Source organism: Ptychodera flava, chromosome 20 (genome assembly GCF_041260155.1).
Source record: "Ptychodera flava strain L36383 chromosome 20, AS_Pfla_20210202, whole genome shotgun sequence".
NCBI lineage: Eukaryota > Metazoa > Hemichordata > Enteropneusta > Ptychoderidae > Ptychodera > Ptychodera flava.
This window is the reverse complement of record NC_091947.1, coordinates 10,363,481-10,382,454: the sequence shown is the minus strand read 5'-3', so window position 1 is coordinate 10,382,454 and position 18,974 is coordinate 10,363,481. Positions and strand designations below refer to the sequence as shown.

The 18,974-nt window shown below is 35.5% G+C and overlaps 1 protein-coding gene across 1 annotated transcript in view; it reads right to left on the bottom strand.

The window, feature by feature from the left end:
* The window catches only part of LOC139120637 (shootin-1-like), a 153,751-nt gene that overhangs the window by 12,216 nt on the left and 122,561 nt on the right, over positions 1–18,974 (bottom strand). The window contains exons 13-16 of the mRNA XM_070685153.1: positions 18,668–18,749; positions 17,637–17,731; positions 16,123–16,269; positions 14,952–15,105 (exon numbers count right to left, since the gene is read on the bottom strand). Coding sequence (XP_070541254.1) covers positions 14,952–15,105; positions 16,123–16,269; positions 17,637–17,731; positions 18,668–18,749 — 478 coding nt within the window. The remainder of the gene's footprint in view (positions 1–14,951; positions 15,106–16,122; positions 16,270–17,636; positions 17,732–18,667; positions 18,750–18,974) is intronic.

Sequence of the window (18,974 nt, the reverse complement as noted above, 5' to 3'; positions counted from 1 at the left end):
ATTTCCCACCAAAATTTTAGTGTAACATTTTACTGATTTTTGAAATTTTTCTGTAATTCTTTTGATAATTTTAGACCAAACGGATATCATATTTCATTGGCTAATGTATTTTATCAAAATTATATAAAAAATTTGAAAAAAAACAGACTGGGGTATATTTTACATTGGTGACAAAAATTGACTTTGGCGCTCAGAGGGTTAAGCAGAACACTTGAGAGATCTGCTCCTTTGTTTGTATAAATGACAATTTATATTTGTCTTGTGTCTGTTCCTGTTCTGAAATCCTACATTGTTATTTTTGTGTATTACTGTCGTAGGATTACTTTTCTACTCCAGATGCTGTGAACAAAGCCCTTGGACATATTTGCATTTCACAATGGATCGCACCACTAAAAATGTACTCTAAAATTACCTGCAATTATCAATTTTTTGTTTGAACTGACTCAAAATAATTTCAAGAAAGCCTCTCCCTCAACAGCTGTATTTGGTTTCCGAAATAAAAAGAAGTGGGTTCCTTTGTTGTATAGCTCATTACAAATATTAATAGAAAACACCCAAAATGCACTTATCATAGTATAAAATATTCACTGGGCTTACATTGTCATGTGTGCTGAGCACACGTGGTCTATAATTATTGTAAATTGCTGATGTCATTGTTTGGGGAAGGGGATTTTCCCATGAATACACACACACCAACTGTCTTCAGTACTGAATCACAACCTTATTTTTCATAGATCAAATTTATTTTCATTCTTCGTGGGTAAGCTCATTCATATTTCATTGGAAATATTCCTTTACTTAAATTTCACCTGATGGTAGTTGAATTTTTATTAAATTTTTTTCCACGTTTGCACTCTTTTTCCGCGCAAAAAAATCTACAGTTGTTGAGGTATGATGGATCCAGGAACATGAATAAAGATACAATTATTGGTGCACTGTAAAAATCGTCCACTTCTAATACTTGGCACTGTGCCAAGAGTTATTGTGCTCAGAATACAAATGAGGCTGGCTGTTTACCAAGAGAGAGAAAGAGGAAAAATATCGGTATTCTGCTCACACAAATCTGCCAGTAATGATGTCATCTAGAGAAGCGATGAATCATATAAACAATAATTCACCTGCCGGTGTCAGAAACTGCTGCTCTCTCCGATGAAATGAGATTCATCCGATTCACAAACAAAGACACTGTCACATGTCTCAGCTGTAAAATCATGCATGATACCGGTAGTTGCTTTAATACAGAAGACAAATACAACTGCATTGCTTGAATGCAGGACGTGTTTCTGAGTAAACTATCAAAGCCGATTTCTATATTGGTAAAGTTTACAACATTGGCTTTATCCCAGTGATTCATATTATATTATTTATCAACTCAATGATATTTCATTTGCATCATGCATATCATAAAATATACACAAAGATAGCTATTAAAGGTTTTAATTCTTTTAACTCCCCATCCACTAAAAGCCTATCAACTTTGGTGCTAAGAACAAAATTTTCAGCTTGGGTTCTCATCCTAGGAAGATACTACAACTGAGTTGACAATGGCCATAACAAGCTTTATGACATCATGAATATTGCTTTACCCATTGTGTTCGTATCTAGCTAGATGTGATATATTTCACTTATCTACCAATTGTATATGCTTATCATCGTGGTGTATTTCACATATTCACCAACTGTATATGTTTAAAATCATGATATATTTCACGTATCTACCAACTATATGTGTTTATAGTTGTGATATATTTCATGTCTCTATCCGGTGATGAAAGTAATCTTCAAAGGAAACATTTTGAAAATTAAATTCATTGGAGCAAGAATAAACTTTGGAATTGCAAGTTTCATATCACGTCTGGTTGCAGTATAAAGATAAAAAAACAGCAGATTTGACTAAAATACACAAATGAACGGTAGCCAGGCAGTTATTGTAGAATCCGTCCGACTGTGACACTCTCCATTCACTTTTTAATATCAGATTACAATCGTACGATCAAGTCACTCTGTCCCTAATGCACCAGCTCATCTCAAACGCCATTCAAAATCAAATACTACAATATGCACAGCAAATGAGAGAGCTGAGCCAATTGTCTGTCACCATGGTGATTTCAAAAGCCATCTAAATGATGAATTTTGGATGCAAATTGCCCCAGTGAGCAGTCAGTCTTGAGGCATTTCAGATTCTAAACGCTTTGGTGGCTGTACTGATTACTTAAATTAGTCGTAGATGGCTTGTTTGATTCCAATTTTCCTGTTCATAGATAATGTTATCATAATTTGTTGCATTTGATAATTTCTTCATTACTGGCATTTTTAACAAGAATTTTGCTGATACGTTAAGTTGTACAAAATGTGAATTAAAGATCATGATGTCGGACACTATTTTCATATTGTGTTTGTCTCATGATAGCACAACTGCAAGTTGTTTCTCAGTCTGCAAACATAGCACTCTGTGTCTTTCTGTTGATCTGTTTTCCATTATTTCAGTTCTGAAACAAAATCATGTCAGAATAGCCTGTATACAGGTGATATCCAATGTTATTGACTACTTAAGGCAGAATGTGCCTCAGGGACAGATATTCTGACTCTCAAAATTTTTACAACAGCGCTGATCGCAAGTGACGTTATTTGTTCTCTCATTAATATGCATAAGTAATATTTGTCTGCATTTTCCGCATAAACAACAGAAATATAACCCACTAGTGTTACAATGGCTACTAAAAGACACACTAATTTGTATGAATTTATGGCTGAGACTACAAGCTGCAACAACAGCCGTGTATGCAACAACAAAATTTGTCCGATGTCGCGCGCGCGCAGCTATAATTAGTAACAAACCTGAAATCGCGATCAACGCTATTTCTTCCTGAGATGCCACTTGTGGGGCTACTTTTAAGCCCTTTTAGCAAGAAAAAATTTCACCATCCTAGTTTTCTAAAACTGAACATTTTATTTTTCCCTATAGAGTTACCACAGGAATGGCAGCCATTTTGAAATTCAAATACCGTAGGGTACATGTATCCTGGTGCCAAACTTTGCATGGTGAACCAGATTTTTTTATTCTTGATTTTGTCAGAGAACAGTTGAAAATTTCATAGAGGAAAATTTGAGTGAAAGTTCAAGCCTTTCGCTTTTGAGGCACATACTGCCTTAATTTGACCCGACTTTAATATAATTTCCCTGTAATTATTGCATACCGGTATTGCCTGCAATAGATTTTTTACAAGGCCTATACTTCGATTTCTGCATGTTGCGGGGAGGAGAATTATGATACGTGTTTGTTTTCTGGGGAAAAATGAAAATATTGACTCAAATTTATGTCTACTGCACCCTTAAACTTGCAAGCAGTCTTTTGTCAACCTATTACATGTGAGACTTGCAGTGATAAAAGAATCCACCACAAATACAATGCTGAACAATATTACCATAATCAAGTTCAAACCAGATACTGAGTATTTCAACATATATTGTACTGTAGGGAGTTGGGAAATCATCTTGTTGTCAATGCAAGTATCGTATCTGCTTTAAAAATGGTCAAAAGTGACATCATTTAACAAATAAACACAATGTAGATCTTTCAATTCATGCCCCCAACATAATAGTAAGGTTATTTTTATCTGTTTATTGTTAAGAGGCACTTCAAACAGGAAAACCCAGACACAAATGGTTATAATTCCATACAATAATACATCAAGAGTGATCTATATGTAACAACAGCTGTTGATTGAGAACATCTAAAAGGAGTTGTGATTATAATCTAAAAATATACATTGCATGGCTTTCTGGGGGTGTTTACATGGTTTGTGAAAATACTGGTGAAATATTCACAGTTACATGTAACTATCAACTGATATTCATATCTGATTAAATCTGCATAGGATTTTCAACAGCAGACGATGCAGGTTACAAATTCATCTACAGGTTGTGCATTATGACACATTTTTAATAGTGGACCTGAAAATTGACAAATATTGGAGAACTTTATCAAAGATTTAACCCTTTGAGTGCTGTAATTTTTCCCCACCAAAATTTTAGTGCAACATTTTACCATTTTTTATGAATTTTTCTGTAATTTTTTTGATAATTTTGAACAAAATGGACATCACATTTCATTGGCTACAGATTTTTCATCAAAATTTTGGCAAAAATCTGAAAAAAATTGATTTGGGTATATTTTGTAAAGGTGACAAAAATGGCCCTTTTATGGAGGCACCATGGCTAGTACGTTCAAATTTACTTTAAGATCATTTTTTCAGCATCTTTAATTGAAGATGCTATGTTCCTTAACCCAAAGTAGTAATTGCATGGTGTCTTAGGGGTTCAATGCTTGTTTTATGGTACTGTAAAAATGATGTGGCATTGAAATAGTAACAGCTTTTTTGCTTCAAGAGAGTACATGTCAACTGATTCCTCCACTTTCAGCTTTTACATCAAGTAGTGCCTCGTAAAACACAGGAGTGATGAAGTCCTTCAAGGTGTATTTCAAACTCATTTAAACTCATTGTAATTCAATTTATATCCACTACACAATTGATTTTGACCACTGTCACAATTTATTTTCTAAAATCACGGTCCCTCCACAAAATACCGTACTACATGCTGAGTAAGAACGGATAGGTATGCAATGTGGTAAAAAACATGTTGTGACAAAATTTTCCACTCATTTTTTGATATTAAGGTATGCCTGTATTAAGTATGCTGAATCTTGGGGGATGTTGTCAAGTCACACATCGTCATCATATAGAGTTTGAAGGGAATAAAAAGCTGGCCAAACTAGCACAAATGGCAAATCACTCCGTAAGGACTTCCCTCACTTTTGTTAGCACTGAAATTGTTGCCAGAACATATTATATGCCATTGAGTAAACAAATTCTCTCATGATGTAATCAATAGTTTTGTCAACTCTGCGTTTCAAGATTCATCAAAGCAAACAGGAAAATAATCTACTTTATGACTGGGAGTCCAGTTTATTTTTTATGATGTGTTTTTTGTCACCAAGGTATATAGTGCTATCCACTAGCCGGGCTAAATTTAAAAGAAAATCTGTCACATAGTCACTCATTCATGCTTCAAAATTCCATTGCGATCATTGTGCATATTGGAAAGGTTCAATGCCCCTTTCAGGACGTTGAACCTTTCTTGATGATCTTCAAGTTCCCTTGTCGATAACAGAAAAGAGCGAATTGCTCGATTATTGATAATTTCTTGGTACTGAATTCCTGTCAATGTATTAGAGTGTTTTTGTGTCCTTCATCATTTATTCAGATCGATACCACCAAAACACACCGTTGAATACATGAAGAGGCCACGTTTCAGAAAAATAATAAGCTTATAGGCTAGAGTGTAGTTCGAAACGTGTGCAGACAGAGGAGCGCCACAAGAGTCTGCTTTCCTCAAGGTGAATAAATATTGAAATGGAACGGTTGGAAACCATGGTGATGGAAACTGGGAACAAGAGTTCAATGTCCGTGAGAGTTGAGGTATACAGGTGATACTTTCCCTGTGGGCTGCTGTAACTAGTTTACAAATGTGTTCTGAGTTTCTGCCTCTGGACAAGTGACTGTTTTCTTCACATTGCTTTGTAAAGAATGATTTGGTTTTACTTGATCAAACCAAAGCATAGCAGGAGACGATTACTTTTGAGGGGAAAAAAGAATGAAAAACAAATTTGCTCATTTCTGGGCTTTGTAAAGAGTGTATTCCTAATAGCCTGGTACGATATTCTCCTCCTGAGACACTGATAATCTCTAATGTCTTACATCTGGAGATAGAACTCTGCACGGTGATAATTATGATAACCGTGTTCTCAGCATTAATTCCTCGTAATGTTTGATAAGGTACATTGATTTCTCACAGTAAATCCACAAAAACAATCTTAGAACTACACAACAGTTTGAAGACACTTCAATATCTGGATTTTTGTGCATTTCAATGTGTACTATAACAAAATTATCATTGGTCATTTCATAACACACTTTACAAAACAGACACTAGGTCATTTCACATCTATCAACGTTCATAAATGTTAACCCTTTCCAGACAGTAATAACTGTATCACTTCCCCATCAGCCAAGTCAGTAAAAAGCAGTATTGAGCCAAAACATGACGTATTTTCACCAACTTTGCTTGGTATGTTATAGCATCTTTTGTCCAAAAAAATCAACTTTACAGTATTATGTTTTCAACAGCCTTCAATGTACAGTATTATGTTAAAATACACCATATGGACTACATTGTGTTTCATTAATTTTAACCATCTTGACCTGGTGGTGAAATATGGACTTGGCAGGAAAAGCATTAATGTGAATATTGCACACACCATCACAAGAAGTCAGATGCCCACTTGAGCAATTCCGCAAAATTTTGTGTTCACATTCCGCAAGACTGATCAAAGGTTGAAAAGAATCAGAACTATCACAATTCACACTTCACACAATCATCAAAGTATCACGGAAGAGTTAAAGAGAACCTTGGCCAGGATTTACACTGACTATTCTTTCAGCCAGCTAACCATTGATCACGCATTCTAGTCAGTGTTGGAATGTGTATTTGCAATTCTCTGTTGCACTGCTTCATAATGTTATTAGCTATTTCCTTGTTAAATTTGCTCTCTAAAAACACATTACTACCTGGAGCATTCTTGTCTCTTCTACACGTAGTTGTGCAACCAATGTAGTTGTGCAACCATCACTGATACAGCGTAATATTTAATATGATTTTTTAACATGTTGCCAGGACATTTGCAGATCAAGTTGTCTTTCCAATGCAATGGATACTGTTTGGATCAATTCGATCACTGGAACATAATCCTATCTATACACATGATGCATCTTCAAATCAAATATTGAGGTACCGGTATTGATTATTCATCATCTACTGGAAGACCTGATAGGAAAAGTTGCTTCCAGGCAAGATCCTTCATGTACCAGCCAGGTAAAACAGACTTTATTGGCATTTCAGAATTCTTTGCTTGATACCCACCTGCCGCCACCTTCATCAGTAGCAGACACACTTTTGCATGTTTATACCCTTTGAGCGCCAAAGTCAATTTTTGTCACCTTTATAAAATGTACCCCTGTCAAATTTTTTCAGATTTTTGCCAAAATTTTGATGAAAAACTGAAGCCAATGAAATGTGATGTCAGTTTGGTCCAAAATTATAAAAAAATTACAGAAAAATTTGTAAAAATTTGTAAAATATTGCACTAAAATTTTGGTGCGAAAAATTACAGCACTCAATGGTTAAAGACCAGTAGAAGTAAGGTCTGAATCTATCAAACACAGTAGTCTTTGTTCTGTGGTTTGTGATGTAATTGACTTTGTAACCATACATACATGTATTCACAGCAGACAGAGAGAAAACATTAAATGATGTCTATTGACGCAGACCTTTTTGACTATCAAATTGTTTGCACCAAGAATTATGAGTCTGTGGAAAATCACAGTTCTGGTCCAATGATGAACAAAGAAAACACAACCATACATGGTAAGAAATTCATTTCCCGTGTGTGAAAACTGCAAGAAATCACTCAATGCAAGACACTGAACAGAAAACAATTGCTGTTGGAGGTTACTAATACATCAGGTACAACATGGGGAGGGGGGTTCACTTTTTTGTGTTCAATGTTAAAAGGGACACTATGTTTACCCTGTTTTTGTTTTATAATTCCCATGTGAAAATGAACTTTATTCTATTTATTGCATCTCATTACGAGATTGAAGAGCTTGATGAGAAATTTAAAGGCTAAGCTCCGCTACTCTAAAAATCGACATTTTAAATACCATCCTACGAGTCCCCTTTTTTGTATCAGTGCATCAATTTGACGCACTGCTTCATCAGCACAGTCTATCTGTCTGCTCATCACCAAAATCCATATTTATTGGGTATCTGATAAATATCTGATAAATGTATTTCTGCCAAAATAAATTTGGTTAGAATTTCATTTCTGAATCAGGTACATGAACGAAAAGGAATAAAGGAAGCATGGATTAAATTGCAATATGGAAACCAGCGAATGATTGCATGCAATGCTAAACATTTGGACTAATCCAGGAAGTTGATATCGCCTTGATAAAACTAAATCATTTATGGTAGAAAATTTTCTCTTCTACTTGGTCGCATGCATGTATCTAGGATACACATTATTTTGTATAGCATTTGCAAACTGATGGAGGGAACTGACATGCATCAAAGAACAGTGGGCATTGTAAACTTTATCAGTACTGCAGTTACCATTTACAAGGAAGTGGAGTATGGTTGATGAAGCATGATACACTCTGATTAGGAGCTGTGATTACACTAAAAATCACCTGATAAACGTATTGCCCTCCCTCAATAACAACGGTGTCTCAGTTATCATGGCAAAAAAATTGTTACTTGATAACACAAATCATGTGACTGTATTATTTTGAGCACACATCCACTTTCGTGAGGATACTATCACAGAAGACCACAATATAGTGAAAACAGCATGGTTCTTACCCTGACCTCAATTCTCATAAAATGATGATGGGCTGAATCAAAAAGATACAGAGCAAATCATATTTTCAAAAAGATAGAGACACAAAGATGGGGTGAAAAAAGATAATAAGTATATTGCGTTGAAACCAGACTCTAATTAACTAACATCTCGTTATTGCGACACTTTTGCTCATTTGCAAGATACAGACTCTTGTGTGCAGCATACTCAATTCAATGCGGCTTCAACAATAAAGTACACGCGCTCAGGCAGCCCACTGACAAAAGGCTGGTAGACCGTGTCATCGACAACAATAGAGGACTGGGTACAATCAATGTTACAGCGAAACACAGTCTACGAAATGATTGGCGACAGGTTCAGCAATAGTCCTTCCGTAATTGGTATATGGAAGGTCTGTATCTCGAAGGGTGGGCTGGGGGGTTGGGGTGGGGGGGGGTCCATGGTTCAAATACACTCTCTATATCTTTGGTTCAATCTATCCTTTTTTTTTAATTTAAACAATTTAGAACTTCACTACGAATGAACTTTTTCACAAGCTTTACACAGCTGCCTGGAACTCAACTAACACATAACACCCTAGACCATAATTTTCTTTTACATCTTTTTACATTTCAAACTGCTCAAACTGCCCCCAAGGGTGATAATCTTATAATGTTTAGTTGAACGGCCAGCTCATGAAATTGTTTTTCCCCTGTAATGATGTCGGAAAAATGCTCAACTTCCCTGGATACGAGACTCACTAATCAATGCAAATCCGATTCCAAAAAATTTCCCATTTATTTCTTCAAATCAATCAGATAAGTGATTTTATTTTCATCCCTGATATCGCAGATAAGTTAATATTTCAATACATTCTAAAATGGATCAGCCAGATGCCAAAATGTCAACTCCGATGGCAATCTATTATGAAGCAGAGATGGGCATGTGTGTGGAGCTCTAAATTGTCAGATTCTGACAGGAACTAAGTAATTATTTTCCCGCACTAATTAAAAATAATGTATATGTTATAGTACGAGGGCCTACATCTGTTCAGATGTGTTCTCACAAAGGATGATGGGTAATTGCTTTTTTTAGACAAAAAAAAATCCACGGTTCTCACTGTATTGTTGGCTGATCCTTGCCTGGGGGGCAAAGTCTAGAAATGTACTTCATGTCACTATTCTGTTTGGAGAGCATTTTGATGATGGTTTTTAGTCATCATTTCCATTCCGTACTAGATTTCCTTTGTCACATTAAAGAACTCTGTGTGTCTTTCTCTCTTTCTTTTCACTCTCTCTCTTGTTTCACAGGCGGGAATAAATTTATATTTGCGCCTCATTTGTCAGGTCATAGTTCATTCCGTAGTGATTTCCCTGATGGTACACTCACCATTAGATCAGAAAGGCATATTTAACTCTTGTCAAATTATGATGGATTTGATTTTTTTGAAATCTTCTCAACATAGACACAGTACATTCCCAGCAGGTAGTATGAAATGGTTCACAACATTTACCTCCAGATGTCCATCATGTTTATTTCTGTAGTACATTATAGAGGAAAGAAAAACCAGTGTTCAATTAAAATCTCTGAAATTTGCAGTCACGCTTTGCTTGAAAATCAAAACGCATTCAATATCTATTGGGTATAATATCATTCACTGGACAAATACAGTGAAATGCAATGTTTTTAATAAAGTAGTCAAGCTGAAAGATTTTCAGTAAAACTATTAAAATTAATTGATGGCAAAAGAAATCTCACTTTAAAAACAATGAAAAGATGTGCATACGGCCATAATTAAAATCTGATTAACTACACAGATAATTGGTCAAGATGACTCCAATATAAATGTGTGGCAATTAAATTATCTATTTATCTATTGAGTAATGCTATTAACACTAAACGATTGACAGGATTCCTTGATGTGTAGGGTAAACTGTTAACTGAACTACTTTATTTGAATGGAGAAATCAATGGGAGACATTTTGTATGGAGTTCATCAAGCTGGGAGTTTATTTGATATGGGAAATAGCTGTAGTTTCTTTATCTTGTTGTTGTGTTCAAATTTATGGTTGTCCGGTAAAAAATGAAATAATTCAAAAATTACATTTGTCTACTAAAGCCATCTTTAGCCACGTTGAAATTTTCCAAGCAATCGTGGATTAATTATGAGAATCTAAAGTATTGAGTTGAGAGCCTTGTTAAACAGATACAACAAAATGTATTAAACCTCCCTTTTTACAAATCAGAAAGGATGCTTTCACATGAATTTCCACCCAGTACTGGGTAAAATTTTGCAAATATAAGTTATGATCCTAGAAAAGCAGTACAGTGTGTCTACTGATGTCACAGTTGATTGGGCAGTTGTCCTCAAAGGCAGCAAGTTTCAGGACATAAGTCTCTCCCATAGGTCATTAACAATGACCATGGATTATCTAGCTCTAGCAGCAGTATTAGGCTGATATCACATTTTTGGTTATTACTCCCCCCCCCCCCCCCCCCCCCCCCCAAAAAAAAAAAAAAACTTAGTAAATTTGCCAATATCCATTGGAGATCTGAATCAGAGTGGCACCTGGTGGGACCACTGCCGTTTTGCACACTTACTCATGTGTGAGAGGTAGAGCCATGGGAATAGAGTTTGATGATGCGTAGACATGTCACCTTTTACCACTTTGCTGGAAGATAATGTGTCAACAGTCACAACTGTCAGGCCTGTGCCAATGGTGCCATTCATATCTACATGACACCAATTCTTTGAATCCGTACCACTACGATGACAAATCTGCTCCCAGTGATTACAAAACAACTTCCATCTGCAGCGCATTCTACTTATTTTACACTCTACTCTTTCACATGCGAGTGACTCATTGAACACATGAACTTCCTTGTTCATTAAACTTCTACAAAATGGCCAATTTTTCCACCAGATATTACCAAATCTCATTTGCATGTAAAGATGGCTGTCTGGGGCCAATTTAAACCATAACTCTCAATTTCTGATCCTGAATTACTGCCCTAGAGGAGCATCTCCCCACTATAGGGGATTATTGTTTTCCGTCAGTTACCATCATTACTAGCTATTTCCATACAATTGTTCCAGTTTGACCTTCCTCTGTCTGTGGAGGGTGACGACACAATAGGGCTTGTCTGCGAGCTCCTTTTTTTCGGTGCATGTCCCATTGTTTCTTTGTTGACTTTGTGAGCGTGTGCCGACTGACTGCAGATTTGGATGCTAGTCGCTGGTGACTCATCGGTTGGGCTTTTAATCAATTTTTTTCTGCATTTTTGATATGAATTAGCCAATCCTTCATTGATGACTCACGCCGGTTTTCCAGTAAGCTATTTTGGTTCTCCTGGGATCGACATAGGGGTAGTCTCAACTTTCTTCACAAAACTAGAACAATTGTTATGAATTTGTAAACACTACCATATCATGTGGAAATTTGTTTCAGTGATTCAAACAGAAAAAATTTTAAAAGCATTTTACTTGTATGTACTCATAAAAATCGTAAGAATTGAAATAGAAATTACAGCACATTACAAACACATTTATTATTAAAGACTGAGGAAATGTTACAAATAAAATAATATTTTTTTTTTAAATTTTCCATGCCTAGCAACGAATGATTAGAAATCAGTCACCTAAAAGTGATCCTGCAGGTAGAAATATTGCAGAAATGGAATATACGCAACATAATGGAATGCTGTTATTCATTTTATGAAAATATGTGTCCTGTAAAAACGCTGGACCAATAATGATTTACAGTTAGTGAAAGACCTGCTTAGGATGTGTGAACAAACTAAACAGACTGTGTTACTTTTAACACTTATACTTTTAAAACTTTAACATATACAGACTATCAATGATTTTAACTAATTCTTTTGTTTATGTGAAGGCAATGTCCTTTTAAAACAATCTGCCATCAACTGGAAAGACTTCTCTGTTCATTTCAACGCTTATGCTATTTCATGCTCATCAAATGGTAAAATACACAAAATAAACAAATCTAGTGGTTATTTGGAATATATACAATATTCCTTTAATTTCAGTTATGGCTGAGTGCCAACTTTGGAGATGGTCCCTGCCATTTCTTTTGTTATGTCTGAGTATTAGGACACGTGCGCGTCATTTTTGAGTTCTTCCACATCAGCGGGCCCATTCACAAGCAAACAATACCAACAGATATTAATACTGGCAAAATGGTCCATATTACCTTCGGTTACTTTTAATGGAAAGGCAAAAAAAAAAAATGTAGAAATTATGCAAACCTGTTCATACTGCACCCAATCATTTCACTTTTTTGAAGTCAAAGCACATAAACAAGGAAATTGATTTGCAATTTCAAAAAAATTCAGAAAAAGAGGGATGACGCCATAACAATGAGAAACAGTATTTTCTGATCGGCATTATCAAAAATTTATGTAATTCAGTCTGAACGCTATAATTGCCAAGTTTTTCAACATCAGAGGACAAAGCCCCATTATTTCCAATATTTTGGGAGATCCACGTAAATTGGCATGCATAACATTGAACAAGGTAGGTAGGTAATCACATGATTTTCAAGTATTATTTTGCAAAAATTTCTCTCTACAGAGTATTTCATCTTTCACTATACCTATTGTACACTGAACAGATCATTCCCTATTACCATATCAAGTATATGAATAAATTTAGTCAAAAGCACAAATTCAAACATTACTGCAGTCGAGTCACTTTATGATTTGCAGCTTTTCCTCCATAATTGTGCGGTTTTCTCCGAAACTGTTATGTCCCTGGTAATTTTCACTTGATTTAAAATATTACGTAGACTTGACAGCTGGTTACATTTGAAAGCATCCTGTTGACAAGTTCTGGTCTTTTTCATGATTTTTGACTGTAAATACATCCTTTTTTGACTGGATCAGCAACACATAATTATATCACAGAAAATATTTACAGGAGATACAAAATTCAGTAGAGTATTCTACAGAGATATCAGTAATTTATTTGTTTACTTCATAAAAACAGCATTTCTGCTTGGCATAGAGACCGTGTCAACACAGTTTAAACATCACATGTATACATATCATTGAAATTATCCAGATACACTAACCCTGAGCTTAATTTCAACGTAGAATGAATACTGAGTGAAAAAGATGATTTTCTTTCTTGGTTTTCTTTGCATAAATATGTAATAATTTTTCTGATAGTACATTATCCCCTGATCTCATCTTTTTGAATATCATTTGTACAATAAAACCTGACTGTCACTAGATTTGAAACCTGCTGTAAGAAAGATTAGTCTTTTTAAAAAATTATTTTGCTGTATATGCACAATATTTTACCTCTGACTATTAAGAAATACAGTCAAGTAATGGGAGTGATTTCTACAAGGGAAAGACATATGACATAGAAAAGTGTCAAAAATTGTGAGATTTGTTGGGAGTAACAAATATTTTTGCTCTCAATCCACATTGCCATGCTGCACAAACTGGCAATATTCATACATCACACAAACGGAATATCAACAACAAAACATGGTTCAATAACCCAATCAAGAACAAACCAGGAAGCAAAACTCCATACAACACACAAACTGGGAAAACATGAAATTATTTCTGTATGGAGTGTAAAATTGTGAAAGGCACTGAGGGTCACAACAGTGAGAGCAAGATCACACAATACACAAACTGTATCTGACAGAAACGCAATATTTTTATTGTAATTGGAGCAAAAGCCATTATCCAAAATATCTACTGAAAAGTTTTCAATTTTGAATATCATTAAAATTACTTGATATCCCTTATTTGTATATATGCTAAATTTAAAACTGAACCCATGTGCCAATTTAGTGTTTAATTCTTGTGTTGGTTCGAGAATACCAATACCATTAAATTCAAGCTGTGCACTTTTCTGCCTGCCAGATGCAACTTTACCAAGTGAATTTCTTGACCAATCTGGAACCTTTATCATTATTTCACTGTACACAGATCCAGTAAGACTTTAGTAAGCAATGACGCTGAGCAAAATGTGATGATGGCCAAGCACAAGATGGTTGAAACCAGTTTGCAGTCCAACAGAGGCCAAGTACATAGCCTTTACTGGTACAAGTACAAACGCCAAAACTGTTAACATATATGACACAGATTGTACTGACCCTGTTCATGACACAGATTGTACTGACCCCCAACACGATACACACCGTACACAAAGCAGGTTCATTGCTCAGCCATATGCTAACAACCGACAACTGAAGTGCCACAAAGAGGAAGACAGATTGTTAAAACTCAAATGAGAACTTGAAGTGCATGCAAGCAGAACTGAAATAAGACACAGCATGCCTTTGAAATTCTTTTTCCCTCTGAAAACTAATTCATCATCATTCAAGCGAAGCGGTCATCTCCTAAAAATAAACTACTTCCTCTGAAGAAAGAAGACTATAAAACATTCATGAATTTCTCAACACACAAGTGTATAATAAACACTATAGAAATCAATGACTTTCCATAATCTTACCTTTGGCTTCGTATTCCTTGATTTTCTCATCTGCCTTCCGAACTTGTTCCTCAAGTTTTTCATTTTCCTCTGATGCCACACTTAGCTTTTCTTCAAGACTGTTTAAATTATCCACATCCGCTGACTCCTTCACCTGCTCTTCCAGCTCCTTGATCTGAACGAAGGGGAGGATACAAACAAGTCTCATTTCTGATGTATTGGATACTCTAATTTTTACAAATTATCTGGTTGCGGCTTACGTTAACTTGCATTGAAGACTATGGAGTATATAAAATTCACATTTTTGCTGGTACTGTTTAAGTGAAAATCAAAAATTTGATCTCCCCCCTCAAGATGGAACACACGGTTTAGTGGGTATTATAAAGTTAAAATATCATAAAATTTTGGACATTTTTTTTTCTCCATTTTCCAAACTTTACATAATGAGCCCTGATTTTCATTCTTGATTATTAAAGAGGATTATTTAATTATGTTTCCTTTTAGGAAAGTTTGAGCAAAAGTTTCAAACTTTCTGTTATGATATGTCATATGAGGCATGTATTACCCCAAACCAAGTTTCTTTTTTGTACGCCATCATTAAAACTGGTAAATATTACAAGTTACAAGTACGGTTCTCAAGCCATCACATTCGTTGGCCTGATAGTTCAACACAGTCTTAATTTGACAATAACAGCAAAGATATCACTACTTCCTGTATCATTCACATGAATGCCCATCATCACATGAAGAGAAAATTCTCATTTTCACTTCACATTGCTTGTATTGTTCACTTTCAGATCAACAGGATGTTAAGTAGGAAACACTTCCTTGGGTAAAGATGAACTTCTTTAATAACTATTTTTATATATACTCAAGGTTGAACAACCCCAGAGTAGTTTGTAAATTCCAATCCCATACTACCATGGAAAGATCGGTTCACCACCTGAGCTTAGATACACAAATGTTGTTGGCAGCATCATCATGAACAACTTTCATCTTGGTGGCAAAAGCTAATTCGTGAGTAGCATAGTGCAGCAATACAAAGCAATGCTTGAACCACTGGGTTTAAAGCTGTACAGACAGGAACAACCTGCTTTATATATACAATGATTGTTCACTGCATCTCTGTACTGCATTGACACTACGGCTGTATATTCCCAGCAAATGGTACTATCACAACATGATTAATTACCCTTATATTGCTTTCGTGTTTTGCGCTTTCCATTTCAGCTGTCAGTTTTTCAACCTGTTCCAAAGCCTGCTTGAGTTTTTCTTCGTTTTCTACAGACATCATCAAGATGGAGCTCTGCCTCTTCATGGCTGTTGTCTCTTGCTCCCTCTACCAGATTAAACATTAGAATGGTGGTTACAATGGGGTGACCAAGACACAAAATTTAAACCTTCAAGAAGTCGAAACTTTCAGATTAGCTGTCAAAACATCAATATTTAAGTAATAATGTATCCCCTCCCAGCCCATAGTGGACGGAAACAAACTCGGCGCAAGATAATGAACGAGGCTGTCACATTTAACTTAAAGTAAACCATGAATACAGTAATCTGAATCTATTTGGTATCAGATATCTCACATAATGATACCCTACTCAACATGAAGAAACTAACAATACCTAAGAAATTCATTACTCCTCTGAGTATTTTCAAAACTATAATGATACATAGTTTGGTAGAATTTAAGTACCAGTCATCTTTAGGCTAAGAGACCAAGAGGCAAAGGTTTGAAGCACCTGAAAGATGATTTGATAAGAAGGTGCTGTCGATAGAAGACCACAGATAACCAACAACATGCCAGTCTAGGTGCACAAATCAAACACACGTTTGGTTTTAAGGTGCTATTTTCTTACAATACTACGATGAACTAACAACTTGAAGCGTACCGATCTTTTTTCATCATTTTTGGTGCAAAAAGCTTGATAAGGAAGAGGCTTGATAGGCAAACTGATCAAAATGGACTACAAGTTCCTTTTGCAGCTAATCAGCAAGAATTGTCATCCAAACAGTATTAACAATTACAGTAAAGCCCAAAGTGTACAATGAGAATTAGCTTGCCTCACAAACTTTCACCAACAACAAACAGCTCGCGGAGAAAGTTGCAGAACTTTGCTCGTTCGTCACAAACCACTTATATTCCTTGTTCAGTTTGGATAATGAAGTCCTGTTTTGCTCTGATCATACACAGAACCAAACACTGGGGGTTTATACCTGGCTTGGCAAAATTGCTATGAAATTGCCAATGGACTGACAGACTTGAGATAATTGTATTCTTCTGGCCAATTAAATTCATCAATGCACATGCAGGCAAAAGCTGAACGAATCAAAGAAAACTCACACCTTTGACATTTGGACGAACAGATAACTACCGCATTATTACTGTTTTTCTTATAATGTCAAAGGTTTACCAATTTCAAAGCATCACTCCCCAAGACTTTTTCTCAATGGGATAGATCTGTTGGAGAACTCCCCAACTGCATGGTGCAGAGAGATTCTGTTAATTAACTCCTTACAGTACATCCTGTGGTTCGTTAAGTTTAAAAATGGATAAAATATGTGCTTGAGGTTTCACAACTTCCTTCATGACGATATCAATACAGATTTTTTTGTGTTGATATCATCGTGAAGGCTTTAGGAACATGTGAAACCTGCTTGCCTTGGATGATTTTGACATGATTGAATCAGCTACATTTTCATTACCTCGGCAGCGTATTTTTCTGCTTCGGCACGCAATATTTGCTCTTGTTCATATTTTTGTTTCAGCTGTTCCAGCTCCTGATACACAAGTGTGTTGACTGTAGGTGAGAAAAAAAAAATATTTGCCTTGATTACTTAACTATTTGTCAATATCACTTGAAGACATGCAGACACTACAAGTTATAGCAGAGCCTTCAAGATGGCAGAATCTTCATCCAAATTAAGAGTCCTTAAGACCACAGAGTTTTTTTTCTTCCAAAAGCTTTCACCAACTTTCCTTGCTTTAATACTGTCTCACATTATCCATTGGAATCCTCGATTTATTTTGAATTAGTGAAGTGAAAAAAATAATTCCTTGGAAGCTGAAGCACTTTTCATGCACAAATAGCACAATTGACCTGAACGATGTTTTTTCTTTATTGTTAAACATTTCCAAACACAGCTTGTTTTTACTGTTTCTTACAGCTTTCTTTTTGAATTAGAGAATTTTGAACATACACAGTCACACTATATTCAACAGTGGGACTGATGTGATGAATGTCTGTGATTGGCTGGTGGCAGTCATCTGATCAGTGATGTCACTAGACCAATCTTGAGCATCTAACTCTTTGAGAATTCTATACAAACAAATCTGTAGTACAACTTGCCTTGATCACAAAGATCAACCTCACAACAATTATGACTTCTAAACATATCTTTCTCTTTTTCATTAAGCCACCAATATAGAAAGGCATATTTTCTGCAAGTTGTTTTCAACTCTTTCTACAGTGCCATGCTGAAGTTTTTTCAAAATATGTTAAAATACAAGATAAGCACTCAACACATTGTCTGCAATAAGTTATATTATTGTTGATACGTGAATTCATGTCCAGTCTGATATTCAGTTGTCAACATTGGTTATGATACACACAGTAACATATATACAGTTTGGTGGTAGGTCAACAAGAAAAAATAGTCACAAAAATTAAATGACATCAAACCATAGAAAATGCTGAAAACTTATAATAAATGGACGTAATACAGGGCATACTTACCTCTTGTAAACTGTTCTATGGTTCTGTCATGTTCTGCAAGCAACTCTTTACTCATTCCATGCTCCTTTTGCTCCTTTTCGTACTGAAAAGAGGAAAAATTTGAGATATCAATGTATGTACTCGAAAGTTTTTGCTGTATTCTCTTCAAGGTAGTATGTTTCCTCAAAACTGAATGACTTCTAACTTTAGCATAAACTTGCTGAAAAGTAACTTGCAGCCATTCTCTTGCAAAAATGAAGTGAAAAATTTGGTTCACCATATAAATTTTGGTACTATAGAAATTAATTACTGAAGATTTATCGATATT